Source organism: Cannabis sativa, chromosome 3 (assembly GCF_029168945.1).
Source record: "Cannabis sativa cultivar Pink pepper isolate KNU-18-1 chromosome 3, ASM2916894v1, whole genome shotgun sequence".
Taxonomy (NCBI): Eukaryota; Viridiplantae; Streptophyta; class Magnoliopsida; order Rosales; family Cannabaceae; genus Cannabis; species Cannabis sativa.
In genome coordinates, this window is record NC_083603.1 from 54,299,016 (window position 1) to 54,320,294 (window position 21,279).

Sequence of the window (21,279 nt, forward strand, 5' to 3'; positions counted from 1 at the left end):
TTAAAGTATATACTTTTTGTTTTGCATAGAAATGGTTTCAAATGGGTAGGCTTTTTTTTTTTTTTTTTTTTTTTGGCTAGAACTTCTAATTGGTAGGTTAATGTTCTGGATTGGCTAGTTTTAAGTGTGTGTTTGTGTTTTTCTTCGAAACCTAAAAGCATGTTTGGTATTGTTTTTTATTTTTTGTTTTCAAAAAATTATTTTTAGAAATGAGAACAAAAAATAGTTTTTGAAATTTTTAAAAACAAGTCATGTTTGGTTAGTGTTTTTTAAAAACAATATTGACTAAAAGTGAATTGGTTTTTAAAACAGAAAACAATATTTTGTTGTTTTCAAAATTCTTGTTTTTTGTAACTTTGTTTTCTGAAAACTGTTTTCAAAAAATAAAACTAAACAAGCCAAATTGTTTTTAAAAAACAATTTTCTGTTTCTAAAAACAAAAAAACAGTTTTTTAGTTATGATGACAAACATGCACTAAGTCTGTAGTTTGTTCATGTTTTTAAAATTGTGGATCGGAATATTGAAATTTTCAATAACATACCCCTTTTAAATGTGAATATAAGAAGTTTTGGCTATGGCTCCTGAGTCCTGACCCATGTCCCATAATAAGAGTGAAGAAATTCAAACTTTTCTCGAGGAAGGAAAATGAAAGAAATTATGGAGTTTAATTGTTGAAGTCTACCCTACCCTCTGATAAGCTTCTTCACAAGTTTGACAAAGAAGAGAAAGTAACATGAGTCATGACAAACTTAAAACCAAGATACATTTCTCTAGGTAAGTGGCAATTTGCTGGCAAAAGCCAGAACTTATTCACCTCATAAAAATCCAAAAAAGAATGAAAGAGAGATTTATTAACACAAGTATTGTAGTAAAAGAATTAATAAAAAAATAAATGGTTTTATAGACTTTATATATATATATATATATATCATGAAAAGAAAACAAGTGTGTTCATACTTTCCAAAACATCATTACAACAAGTTCTCACTGCCAATTCTCAAATCCTCTCAATACAATTTCCTCTCCCCACCTAAACTGCATTCTGCCTCCTCCTTTCTCTTATTTCAATTTCTCAAATAGTTAGTCAATGATCAATAATATTCAATTCAAACACCAAAATTTTTGAAATAATAATAATAATAAAGAACATCATGACAACTTCCCACTTTTCTCTACTTTAACCCCCTCACTCCCCCACTCCTTTTTCTTCACTCCTCAGCCATTAAAAAAAAACCTTATTAAGGAATCACTTTTCTGAATTTCGTTACTTTCTTTTGCCTCAACAATTTTTTGCATTATATATAGAGAATATATGTCTAATTATCTACTATTTTTTTGATCTACATTAATCGGTCTGAAAGGCTGGGAAGGCGCCTAAAAAAGTTCAAGCTAGCTGGAGGCATTGGGTCTCGAAACATTGGGTGGCGTAAGTAATAGAATCCTAATGCCACGGCCACCATTTTGGGTGGCACCACATACAGTATCATGGTTATAGCTAGACACACCCCTATAAACAATTTAGTGGCCCTTGGGTCCCTCCAACTAACTAGAGCCTGTACTCGTTCTCCTTGTGTTGCAAAATCACCCAAAACAGTTTGGACTCGGGCTGCCAATATCCGTAACCGGTCGTACCGAACCCGGATGATATCGGGCGGTTTTGAACTTGGTATCGTATCGAATTCCTCATCGAGTTCATCCGGGTCGACCCCTTCGGCTTGCGAGAGTCGGGTATCCATGCCGGCTGGTATTTTGGGTCTGAACCGGTAGTACCATACTCCAATCAAGAACACATATAGAAACCCAGTTGGGACAATCAAATCCGGGTACCAAACAAGAACCAAATACAAGACATGAACTAACACCGTTGTAACCGGGTTCCTCCATCTACGTATATCATCTAACCATTTGGCCAACCCGACTAGCCAAGCGAGTACAGCCACGATCCGAAACCAATTAGCTTTGCTTTTTCTCATGCTCCAAGTGTGCGAATCAGCATCCAACATGTACCCAACAACTTCGGACCCCAATGGTGGCTCGGATCTCGCGAGCCACGTGGCAACCATTCGTGTCGCGGCCCCACGTAAAGCCTCTTGTTGAGCCACCCCAAGCGGGCGGAGATAGTGTAGTCTTGGGAGCAAAGGCTGCCCGTAAGCCGCACACGTGTCGGGTAACAAAGACGGGCAGGCAAACCGTATAGCCACCTCGATTTCCCCCATTTTTTTTAATCCAGTGTTCGTCAAAACCAGTAACGGGTAGGAATTGGTGTAGACTTTGTTGCTTTCCAATGTGGATACTCGGATACGTACCTTCCCTATACGATAGTCTGGTTTCTCGTGTGACACGTCAGCAAACATTCTCCGGTTGTCGAAAACGCCTATGGTTAGCACCGTACATGGATCGTAGACCTGCCACGTGTACTGCTCATTCCAACGTGGATCGAAATTGTCGGTGATGGTTCTAGTGCGCACCCACTTCTTGCCATATTTGGCCACACAGTAAGCATCCGTGGACCCTTTTCCTCCGCTCTTGGTCTTCATCGGAAGAAGTCCCCGAGCTCCAAGGATCCCAAGCTCTAAAATCCCAATAGGCGGCTTCCAAAGCTGCTTGGCCGTGGGTCTGAAATCACTGCACACGTGAGCCGCTTCGTCCAACACGTGATACCCACCCTCCAAGCAAAGACGCAAATGGATTCTTCCGTAGTAGGGTCCACCACCTGGACCCCCACTCCCACCACCACCGCCTCCTGCTCCTCCGCTTAGCTCCAATCCGAACCATTTCGACGCCACGTGGCGATCATCTATTCGCTGCTCTATGGAGCTCACAGGAACAAGGATGTGGCCGAGAACAGCAATTTCTTTGCCTGTACGGTCTTCCACGATTAAGATCAAAGAGTCCTCTAATGGCTCGCCGGCGACGAAAATTAGATCCTCATTCCAGTGGAACGACGCGCTGTGATTGTTCATGGACCCTCGCCTGGTCTTCGCCGACTGGAATCCCACCTGGGCTTTGATACGGATATCCGGTGCTGTCAATGGAGGCAGATTCGGAGCAATGTGAAGGTCCTGAGCTTCCATAATTGTTACCCTCAAATACCAAAGCTTCGGCGATTGGTAAACCTTCGATCGCGTATGTGCCACGTACGGCGCGTCCGAACTCCATGCCTCCGGGAAGGCATCGTCGGCTTGGGTTCCTATCCACACAGAGAGTTGTATGTCTCCAGAGACCCTGCCAGAATTATGATCTCCGTCACCGCCTTCTAGCCTATACCACTGCGGAGCCAAGGGACTGTCCGGTGCGTCTCGAACAGGGACGTCTGAGAGGTCAAAACATACACCACCGAGAAAGTTATTGGACGGCATGTCCCAGACCGAGATCTCTAATGTTGAGCTTGCTGATTCAGGTTTTCCATGCCCCAAGGCGAATACCTGATGCCATTCTGGTGAGTCGATGGGTTCTCCTTGTCGATGCATCGCAGGCTTAGATTTCACTAAATGGTTTGACGTCCGGATCTTCACGTAAGGGGCTTCACTCGGAGCTAACCCACGAGCCTTCACAATCCGGATAAACAAATACTGCATCGGCTCGACGAGATCGTAGGGATGAATTCGCTCAGAAGTCGTTTCCCCTTTCATTTTTCCGGCGATAACTCTCGGAGAAAACTCTCCATTTGGTCTTCTCATTCTGACTCTCTCACCGCCTACAGGTCTTCGAGTTTCCATCTTCATTAACTCCGGCGGTGGATAATGAACCTCCTGATGCTGTGGCGGGTGTGGCTGGCGACCGCCCATGTCCGGCTCCGCACCAGGTCCAGGCTCTGTATGTAAATGTACCACAGGTGGTGGCCCTGTTTCCTCAATCGCTACAACTGGCGGTGTATGCATAACCTCGGGCACTGCGTGAGGATGACGATTGTGGTGATGAGCCTGAGGAGGATACGGATGAGGTTGCCCATCCATGTGAACAGGGACCTCATACCTTCGTGGTTCCTCGACTACCATCATCGTCGGGGGGACATTATTAGGCTTCTCCGGTGGAATATCATCCGGCGGAGGTTGAGACTCAGGCGGCGGTCCATCTTCAACCATCTCATCAAAATAATAAATCCTCAGCCCAATCTCTCCCCTAATCCAACTAAACACACTCTTCTTCTCCAAAGGAAAATAAACCAGCCCTTCGTCCCCACGCTTCGCGAACTGGGTACCGTAGAGCTTAACACGACCCAAGAAATGATTCTTCCGAGCTGTTCCAGTGGCGTTGCAGTACTTCTTATCATTGTAGACCTCGATCTCAAGCTCCTCATACTCCATGTTTTGTGGGTCTGAGACAAGGAAATCAAGGGCCTCGTTCCAAACAGGGTTGAGGTCTCTGAACTTGGTGGAAGTCCGCCTCTTCTGGCCATCGAAATCGGCCACGACGTAAGCGCTTGCGGAGCCTTGACCATCTTTGGGAAGAAGGTCTCGAGCATCAATTACTTCGACGATAAGCTTTCTGACAGCTCTCGGCGGTTGAGGTTGAGACGGCGGTGGCTGCTGAGATTGAGACTGAGGCTGAATCTGAGACGGCGTCGTATTGTTCATGGTCTCATCTCTTCCTTGCTCTTATTTTTCTTCAACTAGTACTACTCACTCACACTCACTAGCTCACAATTACAGTAACAGTAAAGTTTTGCGTTGAAAAAACGAAACCACCTCTTGGGATTAGGGTTTGTTTGTTTGGACCTTTCTTCCCGTTTATCACGGAGACAATAAGATTTTGTGCTCAGTTAATTTTTCTCCTATTTTCATTTCATTTCAATTTTATTTTTTTTAATAAAAACTGAATAAACTAAATGGAATAATTTCTGCTTTCTGGAATTCTTTTAGTACGGAAAATGCAATTTCGTCGTTGTTTTCTTAAGAATAAGAAAGAAAAATAAAGAAATTATCTTGTAGAAAGAATGAAATTTATTATTATTTAATAAAAACAAAAAACTATTGAAGGGAATTTTTCTCTTTTTCAACAAATATATACATATAATTTTTTAATTAGGAAGAATGTCATTAAGCTTTGTGTTTATTTATTTATTTATGAGAAAGAGAATGAAAATTGGGGTGATGGCTGAGGTAGTGTAGTGGAGGAGAGATTAGATTCCATTCTCTCTTGCCAAGTTTTAATCTACTTTTCTATTTTATTTTATTTTGGTTTCCCGCCTTTATGGGTTCGTTATCCACCTCAGGATTCTTCTTTATTATATATACAGATATATATAATTTTTTATTTATGTATTTATTTAAGGGTAAATTGCGGCATAAATACTTAATGTTTTTTATTTTACATTTAAATACCTAATGTTTATTTTTGATGTCAAAAATACCCAATGTTACAATTCTCTTACACAGTTACTACCACTTCCATTAACTTATAAATATGGACACGTGAAGGGTTCAGATGCATTACATTCATTTTTATTTATTTTTTTTTTTTGAGAGAATTTTTTTTTTTTATTTTAAAACTTAATATTCTTAATATCAGAAACTAAATGCTACTTGTTTAAAAAAAAAAAAAAAAAAAAAGCGTGTTCTCATTAACAATTTTCACATGATATTGACATTTCAATTCGATAATCATGTTCCATATACTATACTAGTTCACTCAGCTATGGTAATTTATTATTGCATCTCTCTTATTTTTTTTAAAAAAATAAATAATATTTAGTTTTTTATATTAAGAATATTAAATTTTAAAATTTAATAAATAAATGTAATGTATTTGGGCCCTCCACGTGTCTATATTTATTAGTTAATAACGGAAGTGGTAGTAACGGTGTAAGAGAATTGTAACATTGTGTATTTTTGCCACCAAAAATAAACATTAGGTATTTAAGTGTATAAAATCGGAAATATTAAGTATTTATGTCGCAATTTACCTTTTATTTAATAAGTAAAGAAAATATATATTAGATATGATTATCTTCCTCTCAAATAATTTTTGCTCATAATTTATCTCCAGTTTGAATATTCTACCTCATAGGGGGTATTTATAAAATAATCATTTTAAATATTTACACTTCTGCGAATATTGATTAATATATAAAAATCGCCGATTTAATCTAATTTATACATATTTATATATATGGCCTACAATTTCTTTCAAAATATGTGGCAGTTCAAGAGCAAATAAGTGGCAATGGGACCCACACTATAGGACATTCCACCTCTAATCAATTCCAGAGAATGCTATTTGGCAAGAATTGTAAAAGGATTGGCTATATCTGGGAGGGTCTATTTGGAGGATGAGAGGTTCTTGCCCCTTCTTCTCCGTAAGAGAGTTCGACCCGAAGAAGGTGTAGAAGGACAGGCAGAGCATAGCACACTGCACGAGGCTAAAGTCACTGTATATGCATTTAATGCGGCATGGGAAAGGTCATCCAACACATTTATTTGAAAAAACGTGCTCAATAGTTTAAACTCATAATTCCTTGATTTCATGATGCCTCATACATCAATTGACAACTACATAATGAGTTATCAAATCATAAGCAAGAGATAAGTCAAGTCTCACTAAAAACCTATAACAAGCCTAAAGTACATCATAAAAAGCAGGCAATTATGCCCTATGATTAAACTTGGAAAATTGTCCAAAGCATGGCTCACACAAATTGTAAAGTCGCATGAACTTTAAGTTTATTTGGACTGATTAGCATAATTCCTCCACCTGATCCTTCGTTGTTTGATGCTCCATCGACATACAAGGTCCAACCTGCGCCTACTAGTACATCTGAATCGACTTGCTCTTTAGCTATAATAGCCACCTATTCATGAGGGAATTCAAGGATAAAATCAGCAAGGGCTTGGCCTTTAATCGATGATCGCGACTTATACCTTATATCGAATTGACTTAGTTTGATTGACCACTTAAGAAAATGTCTAGATGTATCGGGCTTGGCCAATACTTGTCGAAGAAAATAATTAGTTAATACCTCAATCACGTGGGCTTGAAAATAAGGTCTCAGCTTTTGGAAAGCTACAACTAAGGAAAATGCCAGTCGTTCCAACGGATAGCGTGATTCTGCATCCAGTAAGCACTTACGTAGTAGACAGGGTGTTATTTACCTTGATTTTCGCAAATAAGCACCGAGCTAATCGCATAATCAGACACTGCGAGGTAGATTGAAATTACTTTTCTAGGAAACAAATTAGAGAGTATTGGGAGTTGCCCCAGGTGCATTTTTAGAGCTTGAAAAGCCTCTTCGCATTTGTCAATCCATTGAAATTTTTTATTGCCTTTTAGAATCTAAAAGAATTCTTTACACTTGTTAGAGGAACGTGAAACAAAACAGTTTAAGGCAACAACCTTACCAGTGAGACTCTGGACTTCTTTAAGCTTAGTAGGAGATCACATCTCTACTAAGGCTTTGATCTTTTCAGGGTTGGCTTTAATTCCTCATTGATTCACCATAAAGCCAAGAAATTTTCCTAATCCTACACTAAAGACACACTTTAGCGGGTTGAGTCGCATCTTGTATTGGTGCAGTATTTTGAACATAGAGTTTAGATGGGAGACATGATCGATCGCATGTTCAGATTTTACGAGCATATCGTCAACATATACTTCCATCATTTTCTCTAGCAGATCTGCAAAAATCATGTTAACTAATCTTTGGTATGTTGCACTTGTATGTATAAGCCTAAATGGCATTACTTTATAACAATAAAAATACCGGCCTGTACTAAAGGAGGTGTGCTCCTGGTTTGGCTCTTACATTGGGATTTGATTGTATCCTAAGTATGCATCTATAAAGTTAAGGAGCTAATGACTTGCGGTTGCATCGACAAGTTGGTCAATGCTAGGTAAAGGAAGTTGTCTTTCGGACAAGTTTTATTTAAATCTGTAAAATTGATGCAAGTGCGTCATGAGCTATTTGGCATTGGAACTAAGACGGGATTGGCTAACTAGTTTAGATAAAAATGACTCCTTAATGAAACTGCATGCAAGTAGTCACTCTACTTCCTCTTTTAGTGTTTGGTACCTCGCGGGGTCCATTTTGTGGCACTTTTGTCACACTCCTCACACATCTGGGTCTATGTTCAAGCGATGACACATGACCTCGGGTGGAATTCTGACCATGTGTAAATGTTACAATGCAAAGACATCCAGATTTTGTTTGAGAAATGTCACCAGCCTTTCTCGATGCTACAAAATTAATTTAGAACTGATTTTCAAAACTTTTGAATTATCAAGGGGATCGATTGGTACATCTACTATCTCTTCAGCAGCATGTGCGGTGTTTGTATAATCGAGGATCCTAGGTTCTAGATCGGACTTTTCCTCTTGTAGGATTTCTTCAATTCTAAACGATTTATGGCGAGATAGGGGTGCTTCGAGCATATATATCACGTTCACTGATTTCTTCTTTTTTGGGACCTTTACCGCAGTATTGTAGCATTCCCTTGAATTTTCCTAAACTCCTCTCACTAATCCTACACCTACTGTGTAGAGAATTTCATTGTAAGATGGTAGATTGAAGTCACTATTTTCATTTCTTTCAAAATGGGGCGACCTATCACTGCATTATATGTAGAATATTGATCGATTACTGCAAAGTCTGCCATAGACTTTGTAGTAACAGGTGTCGTCCCCAAAGTTATCGGTAGTTTGATCATTCCTTTCAGTTTGATTGTATCTCCGATAAATCCGTAGATACTCTAAGTCACAGGCTTCAAATCTTTCTCATGTAACCCCATTTGCTTAAAGGCTTGTAAATTTAAGAGGTTAATTGAGCTACCATTATCAACAAGTACACAATGGACGTTGTCACCTCCTATATTGGCGACTACCACTAAAGCATTCGTATGAGGATGATGTACCCATCTTGCATCACTTTCCATGAAAGTGATATCATCACACTCTTTCTTAAAAAGCTTTGCTAGTCTTTCCCTCAAAAATTATTTACATTTGTTAACGGTTTCTCCTTGGCTTCTTTTGCATAACGTCTTGTGCTTTCTGGGAATCTCCACTGACGTGTGGTCCACTTATGATGGTTAAGATATTAAAAGAGGCTCTAGAACCATTCACATCCTCTGTATTATCTGACCTATCCACTCGAGGATTGGCTGCTCCATTTTTCTTGTACTAATCAAAATATCCTTGTTGAATCAGTTCTTCGATCTCATCTTGTAAGAACTAGCATTTGAGTGTTGTCTGACCAATATCCTTATGATACTTACAAAATTTCTTTGGGTCTCTTTTATTGCAATTTCCTTTAATTGGAGGTGGTTTTCTAAAGACGCCTTTGTGCCCTTCAATAGGATAAATGTGGTCACGAGAGACGGAAAGCTCCATATAGTTAACAAAGTGTAGACCTCCTTTTTTATTCGGGGAAGTTTCCTTCCTAGTTGAGACTTGGCAAGCTTCGAACTTCGTCACCTTGCGGGACTGCGTCTAGGGATGCGTCCTCTGGAACTTCTTGATCGAGAACTCCGGGATCGTGATCTTGGTATTGGAGATCTTCATTTTTCTTTACTTTTCTCAAGTTTTGTCAGCGAGTTCTCAATCCTCTCGTGGGGGCTTTGCCATGGTAAAAAACTTGACTAGGGTTTCTAGTCGTCACGCCTGCAACATTTTCTAAAAGTTTATCCTCGGCAACACACCTGTAATGAGCATGCAAACAAGTGAATACTCGGGGGCTTTCTCCACTTTGGTTACTTTGATGTTAAAACACTTAAAGTAACCTTGTAACGACTCACCTACATCCTAATTAATGTTTGTAGGGTTGTATATTGCGGCTTATATGTCATAGTTGCCTAAGAAAAGGTTAGAAACAAATCTGTAAATGCCTCCCACGTCACAATGGACGCTTCAGGTAATTGGCTAAACCAATCATGTGCATTGTCCTCTAGAGTTGTAGCGAGTATGCAAAATTTATCCAATTGGGGTACCTAATCAACTTCCATAAGTATATTAAACTTATCAAGATAATTGATAGGATTAGTGGTACCTTTATAATTGAGCGATTTAGAGAGTCGGAAGCCTTTAGGGAGGCTGGCTTGTTTTTTCACTTCTTCGGTGAAGGATGATGTCCAATTTAGTTTGTATATGTCTTTCTTTGCTGCTCGATCATTCTCAGTGCTCTCCAGAGATTTTCTTAATCAACCCCTTTGGCAATATGGGATTGTTGGTAAGCACAATTTGGTTTCTTGCTGGTAGAACAGTTACTGCTGCTATGTTTGCAGGTACCACCACATCTCTATGTGCAGCTGGTGCACTTTGCGGGTTTACTGCATTCATTGTGTCATTTCCATTTGCAGGAGGGATACTTTGATCGACCAAAGGGGGATCACGGGGTTCCTCTTCATCGTCGCAATTCCTTGGAGTCTATGGTCGAGCTCATAATACTTCGTTGAGGCGATCTCGTAGATCACCTCTATGAACATGATACCTTCCTCCTAGCCTTGTAAATACTGACCCTGACCTAGGATAAACACTGGGAGAACAAATATCAGTAGAAGAAGAGTGAGAGTCATCATCATTTACCTCAGTTTATGGTTGTGCACGACTTCGCGGGTTGCATCGTTTAGGATCCTCCTCCTACGATCTTTCCTCCCTTTGACCAAGTTGTCGACCTGTATTAGAAGCACTAGGGACTCTGTCAAGTGTAGAGTTATGAAGAGGTTAATTTAGATCGAGCCCTTCCTAGCCATTCTCGCATACACGTTCCCTATGATTATGAGTATTTTCAAGATGTTCATTACAACCTCTAGTATTATCGATTACCTGAGTATCATCACGATGTTAGTTGGGGACTCGTGGCAGACGCCGAGCTCGAATCCTTTCTCTCCCTGCAATTTATGCTTGCAAGGCCTGCATTTGTTCTTGCATTGCCATATACTGCAAGGTTGTTGGGTTTTGTGCCCTAAATAAAACCCTTTACAATCTGATTAGTAATCAATATAAGAAAGTTGAAGTGATTTATGTTTGCATGAATTTTACATGCTAATGGTTTAATATGTTTATTACATTTACACACAAAATCTGTTAAGTCCAGATCATATGTTTATTCACAATTACAGTATCGTCAACACAGTGGAATGTGATTGTGATTATATGAATCAAAAGACTAAGTCCCTGTTTCATCAGTGTTTTTGGATTTACACTAATGTGATAATCAGCGATGATGTGTACTTACACTTGGAGTAAGTGTTATGTTCTTTCCAAGACATTGGTAAAGTATACTAGTTTCGAATGTATGAAGTATACATTGGACTAGACCGATATTGCAACTTAGTTAAGATATTATAAACTTACCGTCATATCTTTCCAAGTCAATATCAGTAGTTGATCTTAAGATTAAAAGAATCTAAATCTTGATATGCTTAGGCTCAACTCAGGAGTGTTATTCATGTTCTTTGATTTATTAGTTAAGCCTACTTTTGGATCAGGGCGATACGTATATTTTGGGAACATGATAGTATGATTGAGTGGGAGTGCTGAACATAAATATGGAATCTATAGCTTCTACTGGTGTATAGAAGTCAAGTGATGATTCCCTTCGAGCTTAGTTTAATAGAAGTAAATGGATGAGCTCTTGTTTAAGTGACTAATTCTTAGATCATTAAACATCATTTACAGGTAGCTAAGTGTTTTAAGGGGCAAAATACGTTGAGGGGTGAGAACGGTAAAATTATCCCATCTCGATGTAAATCATCTATATAGAGGATCTTTGATCACAATAAGATTATAACAATGGTTAAATGAGATAGCATATCTATATCGTGGAACATATAATATGCTCTATATAAGTCTGAGAATGCAATTCTAAGTTCTAAGAGTGGATTCAACGAAGAATTAATAGGTAGGAATTTACTTAGTAAATTCAGTTCACTTATTGGAAGCTCAGCATATAGATCCATGGTCCCCATTCTAGTTGAGACAGACTATACTGCTTGTAAGACTCAATAATTGATTTGTGATTAATCAATTATAATTCTAAAGTTAGACTATGTCTGATTTGTAAATTTTCACTAAGCAGGGGTGAAATTGTAAAGAAAAGAGATTCTAGGTTTATTTATTAATTAATAGACTTTATATGTCTAATTAATAATTAAATTAAATGACAATATTATTTAATAATCTATTTTAGTTATTAAATAATTAGTTTTGCCATTTAAATGGTTAGAATTGGAAAATTAGCGTTTTTGAGAAAATAGAAATAAAAATTGTGAAAACTGCAAAAACCAAGTGAGGCCCATTAAACACCTTGGCCGGCCACTTAAGCATGTTTTTCCAATTAATATTTTCATTATTTTAATTCCAAATAATTGCTAACCTAAACCTAGTAGTTGCCTATAAATAGAAAGTGATGGCTCAATCAAATAACAAGTTTTTAACAAGCTTTCTGTCAGAAAATTACTTTTTCAGAAAACTGAGCCTTCCCTCTCTCTCTATAGCAGAACCAACCTCTCTCTCTTTTCCTCTTCTAAATTTCGACCCTCAGTGATAGAGTAGTGCCCACACACAGCAAGTGGTACCTCAATCATAGATTGGAAGACTGTGAAGGATCACACACAAAGAGAAGGACATTCGGGCTCAGATCTTGATAATACTATGCGACAGAAAGGATACAAGGGTTAGAGATCTGAGTGGAAGGAGACATTATTCCGCTGCAACCAATGTAAGGTTTTCTTAACTTTATATGTGTTTATTTATCGTTTTAGAAAGTTCATATTTAGGGTGTTAAACAACATACTTGTGAGTAGATCTAAGATCCTGGTATAAATTCCAACAAAGGTTGTGAGTTGAATGATGCCCTCAGACGCAATGACAGGTGTGAATGGTGGAAAATGCCCCACTGTGGCTGTTGGTGTCAAAGTTTCTCCTACATGTCCAGCTGTTTCAGGGAATAGATTTAGGGGGGGGGGGGTAACATGAGTACGTCCTACTCCTCCTACAATGGCCTTAACAGGGGTCATTCCTCTTCCAGGAATTTTTCCTCCACCAGGGTTATTCCTCCACTAAGCATAGGAACGTTAAGAGTTCCAACATTGAAAGATCCAATGTTGTTGTTCATGTTTGTCTAATCTGTAGACATATTGATTTTCATCTAGAAACTTTCAAAATTACTTCATTCCCACAGACAGTGCCAAATGTTGTCAGAGAAATTTAGACAACACCAAATTCATGCGAATATACAAAGGAAATAAGAATACCCAGTTAAAAACGTGCGAGTACTTAGTTAGAGTAAAGAGTACTCAAATTATTGGATATATTAGATAGACAAAATAAAAGCAAAAAATAAAGAGAAAACAAAGGGGATTATAGTGGTTCAGTCAGAGCTTGGTCTTCTTAGTCCATTATTGTAAGGATTTCAACTTGATTTATTTGATTTGGATTACCCATTTATATAGAAAGCAAGTGTCCTTTAAAATTACACAATTGATCGGTTTCAGAACCATTTTTATATTATATGACAATATTAATCAAAGTAAATGTTTAAAGAATAAATGAAAGACGGTTTAATATGTTCTTATATTAAGTGAAGTAGTGTATGCGACTTGGTAAGCTGCGAGTTTCCTGTTCATATTCCAACACACGAGCTTGTAGGCTTTAGGTGTGTTTGTATTCGCAGGATGGCCTTTAGGCCTATCATTTGGATGTCTGCGTTCACTTCTGATCGCATAAATAGACATGTCATGTGTTGACAACGTAGAATGTGTGAGCTCCTGACGAGTTACCAAACACATTTAGTTATTCAGACCACTCTTATGTAAAGAATCAATCTTTACTAGTCACTGGAGAGGTCTACTTGGTCATCGCATATAATCGGTATATGCATGACCAGTATCAAATCCTCTTGCACCTGCTTATTCTGTTGACTATAAAAGGCATATTATGCGACTAAACCCTATCTTCGTCGCATCCTCTTGCTAGTTCATATCAAGCGAGGCTAAATCTATAGAAGTTATCTATAAGCATGCCATCCTTTCCATCGAGAATTGGATCCATGTGTCAATTTTATATGAGACTGTACTTGTACTTCTAGGCAAGAAATTTGCACCACAACAGTTGTGGTTGGGGGTCTCAGTTTCTCGAGCCAGACGATGGAAAACCCTAGGCTCCCGAGGCATGATCCTATTCTTGTCAATAATAGTTCCAAGTGATGAACACATCCAATAATAAATGTAAATCATCGGCTTCCCAACTGGTAGCCTGATGGACATAATTGGTGACCAAGACTGGGCCTTGATCACCACTGATAGAGGCGCCACGGGGTACCGTGGGACCACAGCCTGAGAGAAAGAAGTGGTCGGAGCTTCAGGGTTTGACATCTCAGTTTCGAAGTAGAGTTTCTAGGATTTCTCTGTCAAATGCGCGAAAGCCGTGTTTATGTAGGTCTCTCAAGATGTTGCTCATATGAAATAGCAAGAATACACTCAGTAGTTAGTCGCCATATCAAACCCTAAACAAAGAAGGGAATGGGGGTCCCTAACCGCTGAGAAGAGGCCCCCTCTGGATGCTAGCATGTTCAGAAACTAGAAATTTCTTATGCTAAGCATCAGGTGCTAATTGCACCATGCTTAATAATAATGGTAGAAGAACAAAAATAAAGAAAGTAGGGAGTCCTATAAACCTTAAACATGGGATCCCTGACCTGATATGAAAAATAAAGGTAGTCTGGGAAAAAGCCTAAATTGCAGATACAGTGAAAACATTGCATTCAGGCAGATATATCAACAAATGAGGCAACAGTAACAAAAAAGAAGTGCATGTGACGAATGACTTACAAATAAAAAAAGTTCAGCCAATTCTAGGTTCTAGTGTACGACACCGGTAAAAATAGGCTTGGAAACGTCGGAGAAAGAGTAGAAGAAACTCTAGGCTGTCTGGAATTTTGGCTAGCCTAAAGTTCTGAGAAGATGTGAGGATAAAACATTTTGAAGAAGGAAAATGTAGGGCTTTTATAGACCAACTAAGGCGACACGTATTGTCAATCATCCGATGGTCCTGATTTGAATATTAGAAAACCCCCCCATAATCCATTGGCTGGGGCACAGTTGTTAGATGGACAAGTACAAAAAGACAGTTACACTACTCAAGCACCAATTTGATACCTTGCAATTAAAAAGGCATCAAATTTTAAAAAAAATCGAATCGTCTTCACCAAAAATGAGAAAAGTAATGAGCATCATTAAAGACTGTCGCGCGCGGCGTGATGTCAGCACTCAAGGAGGCAAATCACAAGCCCTATTTTGCAAAAATTACAAAAAAGGACTTGGGGTTAAATGTTGCCTAGAATTTCTTTCAAAATACATGATAGTCCAAGAGCTCGCTATGTGACAATGGGACTCACACTACGGGACGTTCCACCTCTAATCACTTCCGGAGGATGCTATTTTGCAGGAATTATAAAAGGATTGGCCATCTCCGGACGAGTCTACTTGGAGGATGAGAGGTTCTTGCCCCTTCTTCTCCGTAAGAGAGTTCGACCCATAGAAGGTGTAGAGAATAGGCAGAGCATAGTACACTGCACGAGGCTAAAGTCGTTGTATATGCATTTAATGCGGCATGGGAAAGATCATCCATCACTTTACTCTAAAAATACATGCTCAAGGATTTAAACCCATAATTTTTTGATTTCATGATGCCCCATACATCAATTGATGGCTACATAATGAACTATCAAATCATAAGCAAGAGATAAGTCAAGTCTCACCAAACACTTATAGCAAGCCTAAAGCACATCATAAAAAGTAGGTAGTCATGCCCTATGATCTAACCTGAGAAATTTTTACAAAGCATGACTCACACAAACACGATAATAATGACTTTTTTACCACCATTATAAGTCTATAAATACCCGAGCAATTTAAAAGAAGGGACTTCGAAAATTCTTTGTGAGAAAAACTCTTATTAACAACGGTGACTTGTGGACTAAGGCTCATTAATGCCCCAACCACATAAAAATTCTCTTCTTTAATACTCATTAATTGCTTCGCACAACTCTAATTAATAGTGGCTGACTTCAATTAACAATATATATTTTAAAAGAATTATATATACAATTAATATTTCAATGTAAATAATAGTAATTTTAAAATTTAACACATATGATATAAATATATTTAATTATATTTTATTCTTATTTATAAGAAAAATATAGTCTAAATCAAAATTAAACATCTTTATGCGTACAATTTTTTTTCTTTTTGCTTTAAATTTGTCATATTTTATTTTATTATATAATTTATTGTTGGAGACATAAAATAATAATAATTTATTTTATTTTGATGGTAGTTATGCGAAAAAATATTTTTTAAATAAATATTAGATAATTTAATATTAAAAAGTAATTCATCCAAAATCGATTCAATCCGTACTTTTGTGAATTAAATTGAATTGAATTTGAATTACTATGCATATTAGATTAGATCTAAAATATAGATGTATTATGTGTAAAATAGTGTAAATTGAATTGGATTAAATAAACACTTTTATAATATCATTGCATGCAAATATAACATTATAAATATTTCTCAAAAGAAAAAAAAAAGTGAAGAGCATAAAAAATAGACAAAAAAATATAGGGATTTTTTTATTTTTACACTTCAAAATAATTTTTTTTTTGTATTTTTACGGAATTCTGCATAGATTCCCTATTGCAACTAACACTGCAACTTAAATTGTAATAAAAAATCGTATAAAAATCCTTATTGCTACTAGCGCTGTAACTACTTTAGAAACCTAAACTGTAAATTTGAAAAAATAAAAAAAAAATTAAAAAAAATGTATGGAATAATTTCTCAAAAATATATTCACATTCGTCGGTTTAGTAAGCTCTTTAGTCCGTGCCATGTAGGCCTATTCTTCTTAAGATGTGATTTTTACAACTTTATTTTTCTTTGTTACTATAGCCATTGTTGTCCATTACATTCATCGAATAGCAACAATTTAATTAATATGATGTAACAGTAATAACACAGATATAAGTAAAACCTTTATCTTTTATTTATTTTTAATATTATGAAAGCCAAAGATGAAGATTGGGTAAAATTTGGGAGCAAGAAATAACTGAGTGTGATGTGAGTGAGATGCGTCTACATAAGGTACATGATTCCACCCTTATTAGCCTGGGCCTGGGCCCTCAACCTTTTTGTCAAAAACAGCCCACATTTTGAATAAAGTTCAACGACAAAGCATCAGCTTTATTTCTTATTGGGTTCCCTTATTCTTCTTCTTCTATCACTCTATTCATCCCTCATTTCATTTCATCCATAAATCTAAAAAAAAAAGCATATACACACATTTTTTTTTAAGATATTATTGTGTTCATGACGCTAGTTTAATGGTTAGTGAAAGAAATGTATGGTCATTCTTGCTCTTTGTATATGTCATATCTTTCCACCAAAAGCACTTTAAATCATAAGAATAAAACCTATTTTTAGGTAGAGGCAAGAAAAGGGTTAGGGGAAAAAAATCATAAGAGTAAATAAGTCTATGAGCAATTTCTCTTATTTATACATTATTAATTTCTAAAGTGAGATCATGATACATTTAAATTTCATTAACATAAGCAATGGGGGACCAGTCTTTATTACTTACCTTATGAGGGAAATCCCTCCTACACTAAACAAAAGAATTAGCTAAAATATTAGAAGATTATAGTGCATAACTTTTGGTTCACACATGCTTTCCCTCGTCATGTCTAGGTGGTCTTATATTGCTCCATTTCCTTTTTTTTTGGGCGGATTTACTAATGGAATCTGATCCTATGATAAAAGTGTTTTTTTTATACAAAAAAATGATGATTCTCTATTTTATTTGACACATTTTTGTGGATGACATGAATGTACAAGCTAGTTTACACACCAAGAATATTTAGGAATACCATTACCTATCATCAAGAAACTTTTTTTAGCAAGTGGTTTTTTGTATTCTACCATCTCTCAAACTTGCAATTTGTTGATTAAAATTCAGATATTGCTTATGATTTTTGACTCATGGTATTTAATCAACTAATTAAATTTTAGATGGGCTAAGAACAAAATCAGTTCTTTCAAAAATCGGTCAATGATATGTCGATTTTCAATCAATATAATATATTATGTTGGCTAAAATAAAGGGATTATTTCACAAAAATATAAAAATAACAAAAAAAATTATAAAAATACGATTTTACGGAATTTTAAATATTTTACGATTTTTTTAATTTTATTTACAGGAAATACGGTCTTTTTATATTGTAATCTTGTTAATTTGTTGTTGATTTTTTGTTATCTGTATATTATTTTTTGTTGTTATTTTCATGTTACTTTTATTAGTTTTCTTGTTGATTTTATGTTGTTTTCGTGTTATTTTTTAGAAAACCGTAAAAATATAAAAAATCATTCTTTGAACGTAAAAATGTATTTATTTTACAAAAAAATGGTGTCAAATATATGTAATTATTATTCCTAAAATAAAAGCATTAAGGGTTCACCAATATACAATAACTAAAACAAAAGAACCTATGTCAAATTAATATATATATATATATATATATAGATAGATAGATATAATTCAACTCAGAATAGCATGCATAATAAAATAATCTTGTTCACATTTTAGGAATCAAGATTTTTAATATGTATATAATTATACATAGTTTTGGTCACATGAGAAACGCCTGTGATGAGACAAGTACAATCAAAAGCCTATAACCTCAATATTATAGTACTTAATTATATGAGATATTCATAACATTATTTGAAGAAGAAACAAGTATATACAGATCTTCATCAGCATTAAAATAGTACTTTATGTTGTATTAGTTTGGGCAAATTTCCATGCCAGTATGCAGAATTTACAAATAATTAATCAACAACACACACACACACAAATTACAAAGCTAGAAATCACTCTCCATTATCAGATTCGAATTTTCGAGTTATGAACATCCCTAATGAGAATGCTAAAATGGCTGTTACAACAAGTGCTTTGTTTTTGTTCAGCATTCCCATGGCACTTTTAAGATAATTCGTTTCGCGCTCCCATCTCCTGATACTCTCGTCTGGAAAATACAAAGGAGACTTAGAGGCCTCTTTCTCTCCCTCGGTTTTGGTTTTTTGGTGCTCTTTCTCTTCCTTTTGGTCCTTATTGTGATGATTTATACCATCATGATGATCTTTCTTTTTCAATTTCTCATCAGCAGACTTTTGGTGCAGATTTTGATCATTATTTTCGTGGGATGGAACAAGTACTTTTTTCTTTGGGACAGTTAAGTAGAGAATCTCACCATCAAATTTTGCTGTGATGCCATCCAAATCTGACTCTTGTGGTGCCTTGAAGGTTTGGTTGAAACGAATGTACTTATTCTCATTCACTTTCCTTTCACCATAAATCTTTATCTGTCCATTGTTTACAACTTGTATCTTTACCTGCTCTTTCTTAAAATCTTTTATTTGTTTCGTTCAAAAAGGTAAAAATAGAACATGTTAATATCACCATATGGTAAAATTAAAGAAAATCATGCATAATATTATCCCTGCTTGTTGTAACATATTATCACATATATGTAACATAAAAAATTCATGATTTGTAGCTTTTAAAAGAAACAAATGAAACCGTGTCAAGAAAACGAAAGACATAACAAAATTCAATTGTACATAGTTTATTGATGCAGTACCAGGAAGATCAACAAGAAGATAATGGCCATCCAAGTCTTCTGTCCAATCAGAAGAAGGTACAATCTCATCGAAAACCGCATTTCTCAGCCTAGAAGTACTACTTTCATCTCCTAAGACTCCTGTTCCTCTAACATTGGCCATTGATAAATGAGAAAGTCTCTGGTTCGGTAATGAATATTATTATTAGCTTAAAGGTGCGTATGTTATATATGATGATTTATGTGGTTTATATAGAACTAGCATTATTTCAATAGGTCAATAATTAATGTTGTTATAATAAATTAGATGATGGCACTTCTAAGTGTGAAAATGATCAAAATAGGTAGCTTTTCTTGTAGATTTCTTCATTCTTATATTCCAAACTTTCCCTGTTGGGACTGGACTGTTTAACTTTGGCTTGTTTGGTTTCGTAATACAGGTGGAAAATAAGGACTATATATTCTTTGCTTTTTCTATGACCAAATGACATATTAGCTCTTTCATTACCAGAGCAATGCATACATATCTGTATTGTATATTAGTTTTTTATTCTTCTTTTTTTGGTCATTCCCAGGCAGATGCCAAGTCCTCGAAAAAATTCATATGGTAGAAACCTTATTTTCTTCTTTTGTGAATCATCCTTGAACGTGTGGAAAGTTTGTGCAAAACCATTGCTTATAGTCTAAGCTTTCTTCCCAAAAAACCAAGTTAATTAATACATATACATCTTAATAAGCATTTTTCATTATTAACTAAGTAATTAAACAATTAACAAATCCCAAAATATAAGTCTACTTTCGTATTCGTATAGCTCTTTTCGAATATCGATATTCAAAATTTAAGAATCATTTTATGATTTTTGTTTAAATTTTTCATTAGTACTCTTTTCTCCTTTCAGATGAAATATTATGAAAGAATATTTGTGAATCTCAGCTCAATTAATTATCAGCATGAGCACTCTTTTTATATATCAACTAGGTAAGAATAATTAGCATTTTTGCTCTTTGAACTTTGGAAACCACTTGATTGTACCCTTTAAAATATAAGGCTTGTTATAAATTCTCCTTAAAATATAACAGTTACATAACTATACCCTTTCTGTTAAGTAATGCTTCTTTAACCGTTAAAAACTAGTATTTTTACCCCTCTAAACTTTGACTAATATAAAATTTCGCCCATTTTTATTAAAAAAAATTAATTTTTAAAATTATAATATATTCTCTTTTTTTTAAACCAATTATAATATTGTATTAATTCAAAAAAAAAATAATAAAAACTATTAAAAATTTTAATAAAAATATTAATTTTACTTAAAAAAATATTTTTAAATTTTATTTTATTTATCAACCAGTATCTTAAAAAATCAAATAAAAATTATTGAGAATATTCTAATAAATAATTTAAATACACTAAGATTTTTTGAAGGAAAAATCAAACTTATTTATATTTATAAACTCATACCTTAACAAATAAAGAAAAATAATTAAAAATTGAATAAAAATATAAAATTATTTTTTTTAAAAAAAAAGGTTATAAATTAAACTAAAAATGTTATGTTTACTTAAATAAATCAATATTTTTTGATAAGAACAAAATATATTCAAGTTTGTTCCTGAAAAATATATTTTTTAATATATTTTTACAAATTAATTTTTAAATATA

General features: G+C 35.6%; 2 protein-coding genes across 2 annotated transcripts; both read right to left on the reverse strand.

Moving 5' to 3' along the window:
- Positions 1 to 1,080: 1,080 nt before the first annotated feature.
- Positions 1,081 to 5,034, reverse strand: LOC115709623 (protein QUIRKY). Its single transcript, XM_030637765.2, has one exon. The coding sequence runs from the start codon at positions 4,576 to 4,578 to the stop codon at positions 1,342 to 1,344; it is 3,237 nt and encodes a 1,078-aa protein (XP_030493625.2). The 5' UTR covers positions 4,579 to 5,034; the 3' UTR covers positions 1,081 to 1,341.
- Positions 5,035 to 18,750: 13,716 nt separating this feature from the next.
- On the reverse strand, positions 18,751 to 19,877 carry LOC115708990 (uncharacterized). The gene is made up of 2 exons (XM_030637009.2): positions 19,638 to 19,877; positions 18,751 to 19,406 (listed from the first exon to the last, which is right to left on the reverse strand). The coding sequence occupies exons 1-2, from the start codon at positions 19,777 to 19,779 to the stop codon at positions 18,868 to 18,870; spliced, it is 681 nt and encodes a 226-aa protein (XP_030492869.2). The 5' UTR covers positions 19,780 to 19,877; the 3' UTR covers positions 18,751 to 18,867.
- Between the last annotated feature and the right edge of the window lie 1,402 nt (positions 19,878 to 21,279).

Excerpts from the sequence above, each read along its gene's own strand:
- LOC115709623 (XM_030637765.2), bottom strand. The coding sequence starts at position 4,578 with ATGAACAATACGACGCCGTCTCAGATTCAGCCTCAGTCTCAATCTCAG.
- LOC115708990 (XM_030637009.2), bottom strand. The coding sequence starts at position 19,779 with ATGGCCAATGTTAGAGGAACAGGAGTCTTAGGAGATGAAAGTAGTACT. Across the intron at positions 19,407-19,637 it reads TCTTCTTGTTGATCTTCCTG|ATTTTAAGAAAGAGCAGGTA; the intron begins GTACTGCATCAA and ends AACAAATAAAAG.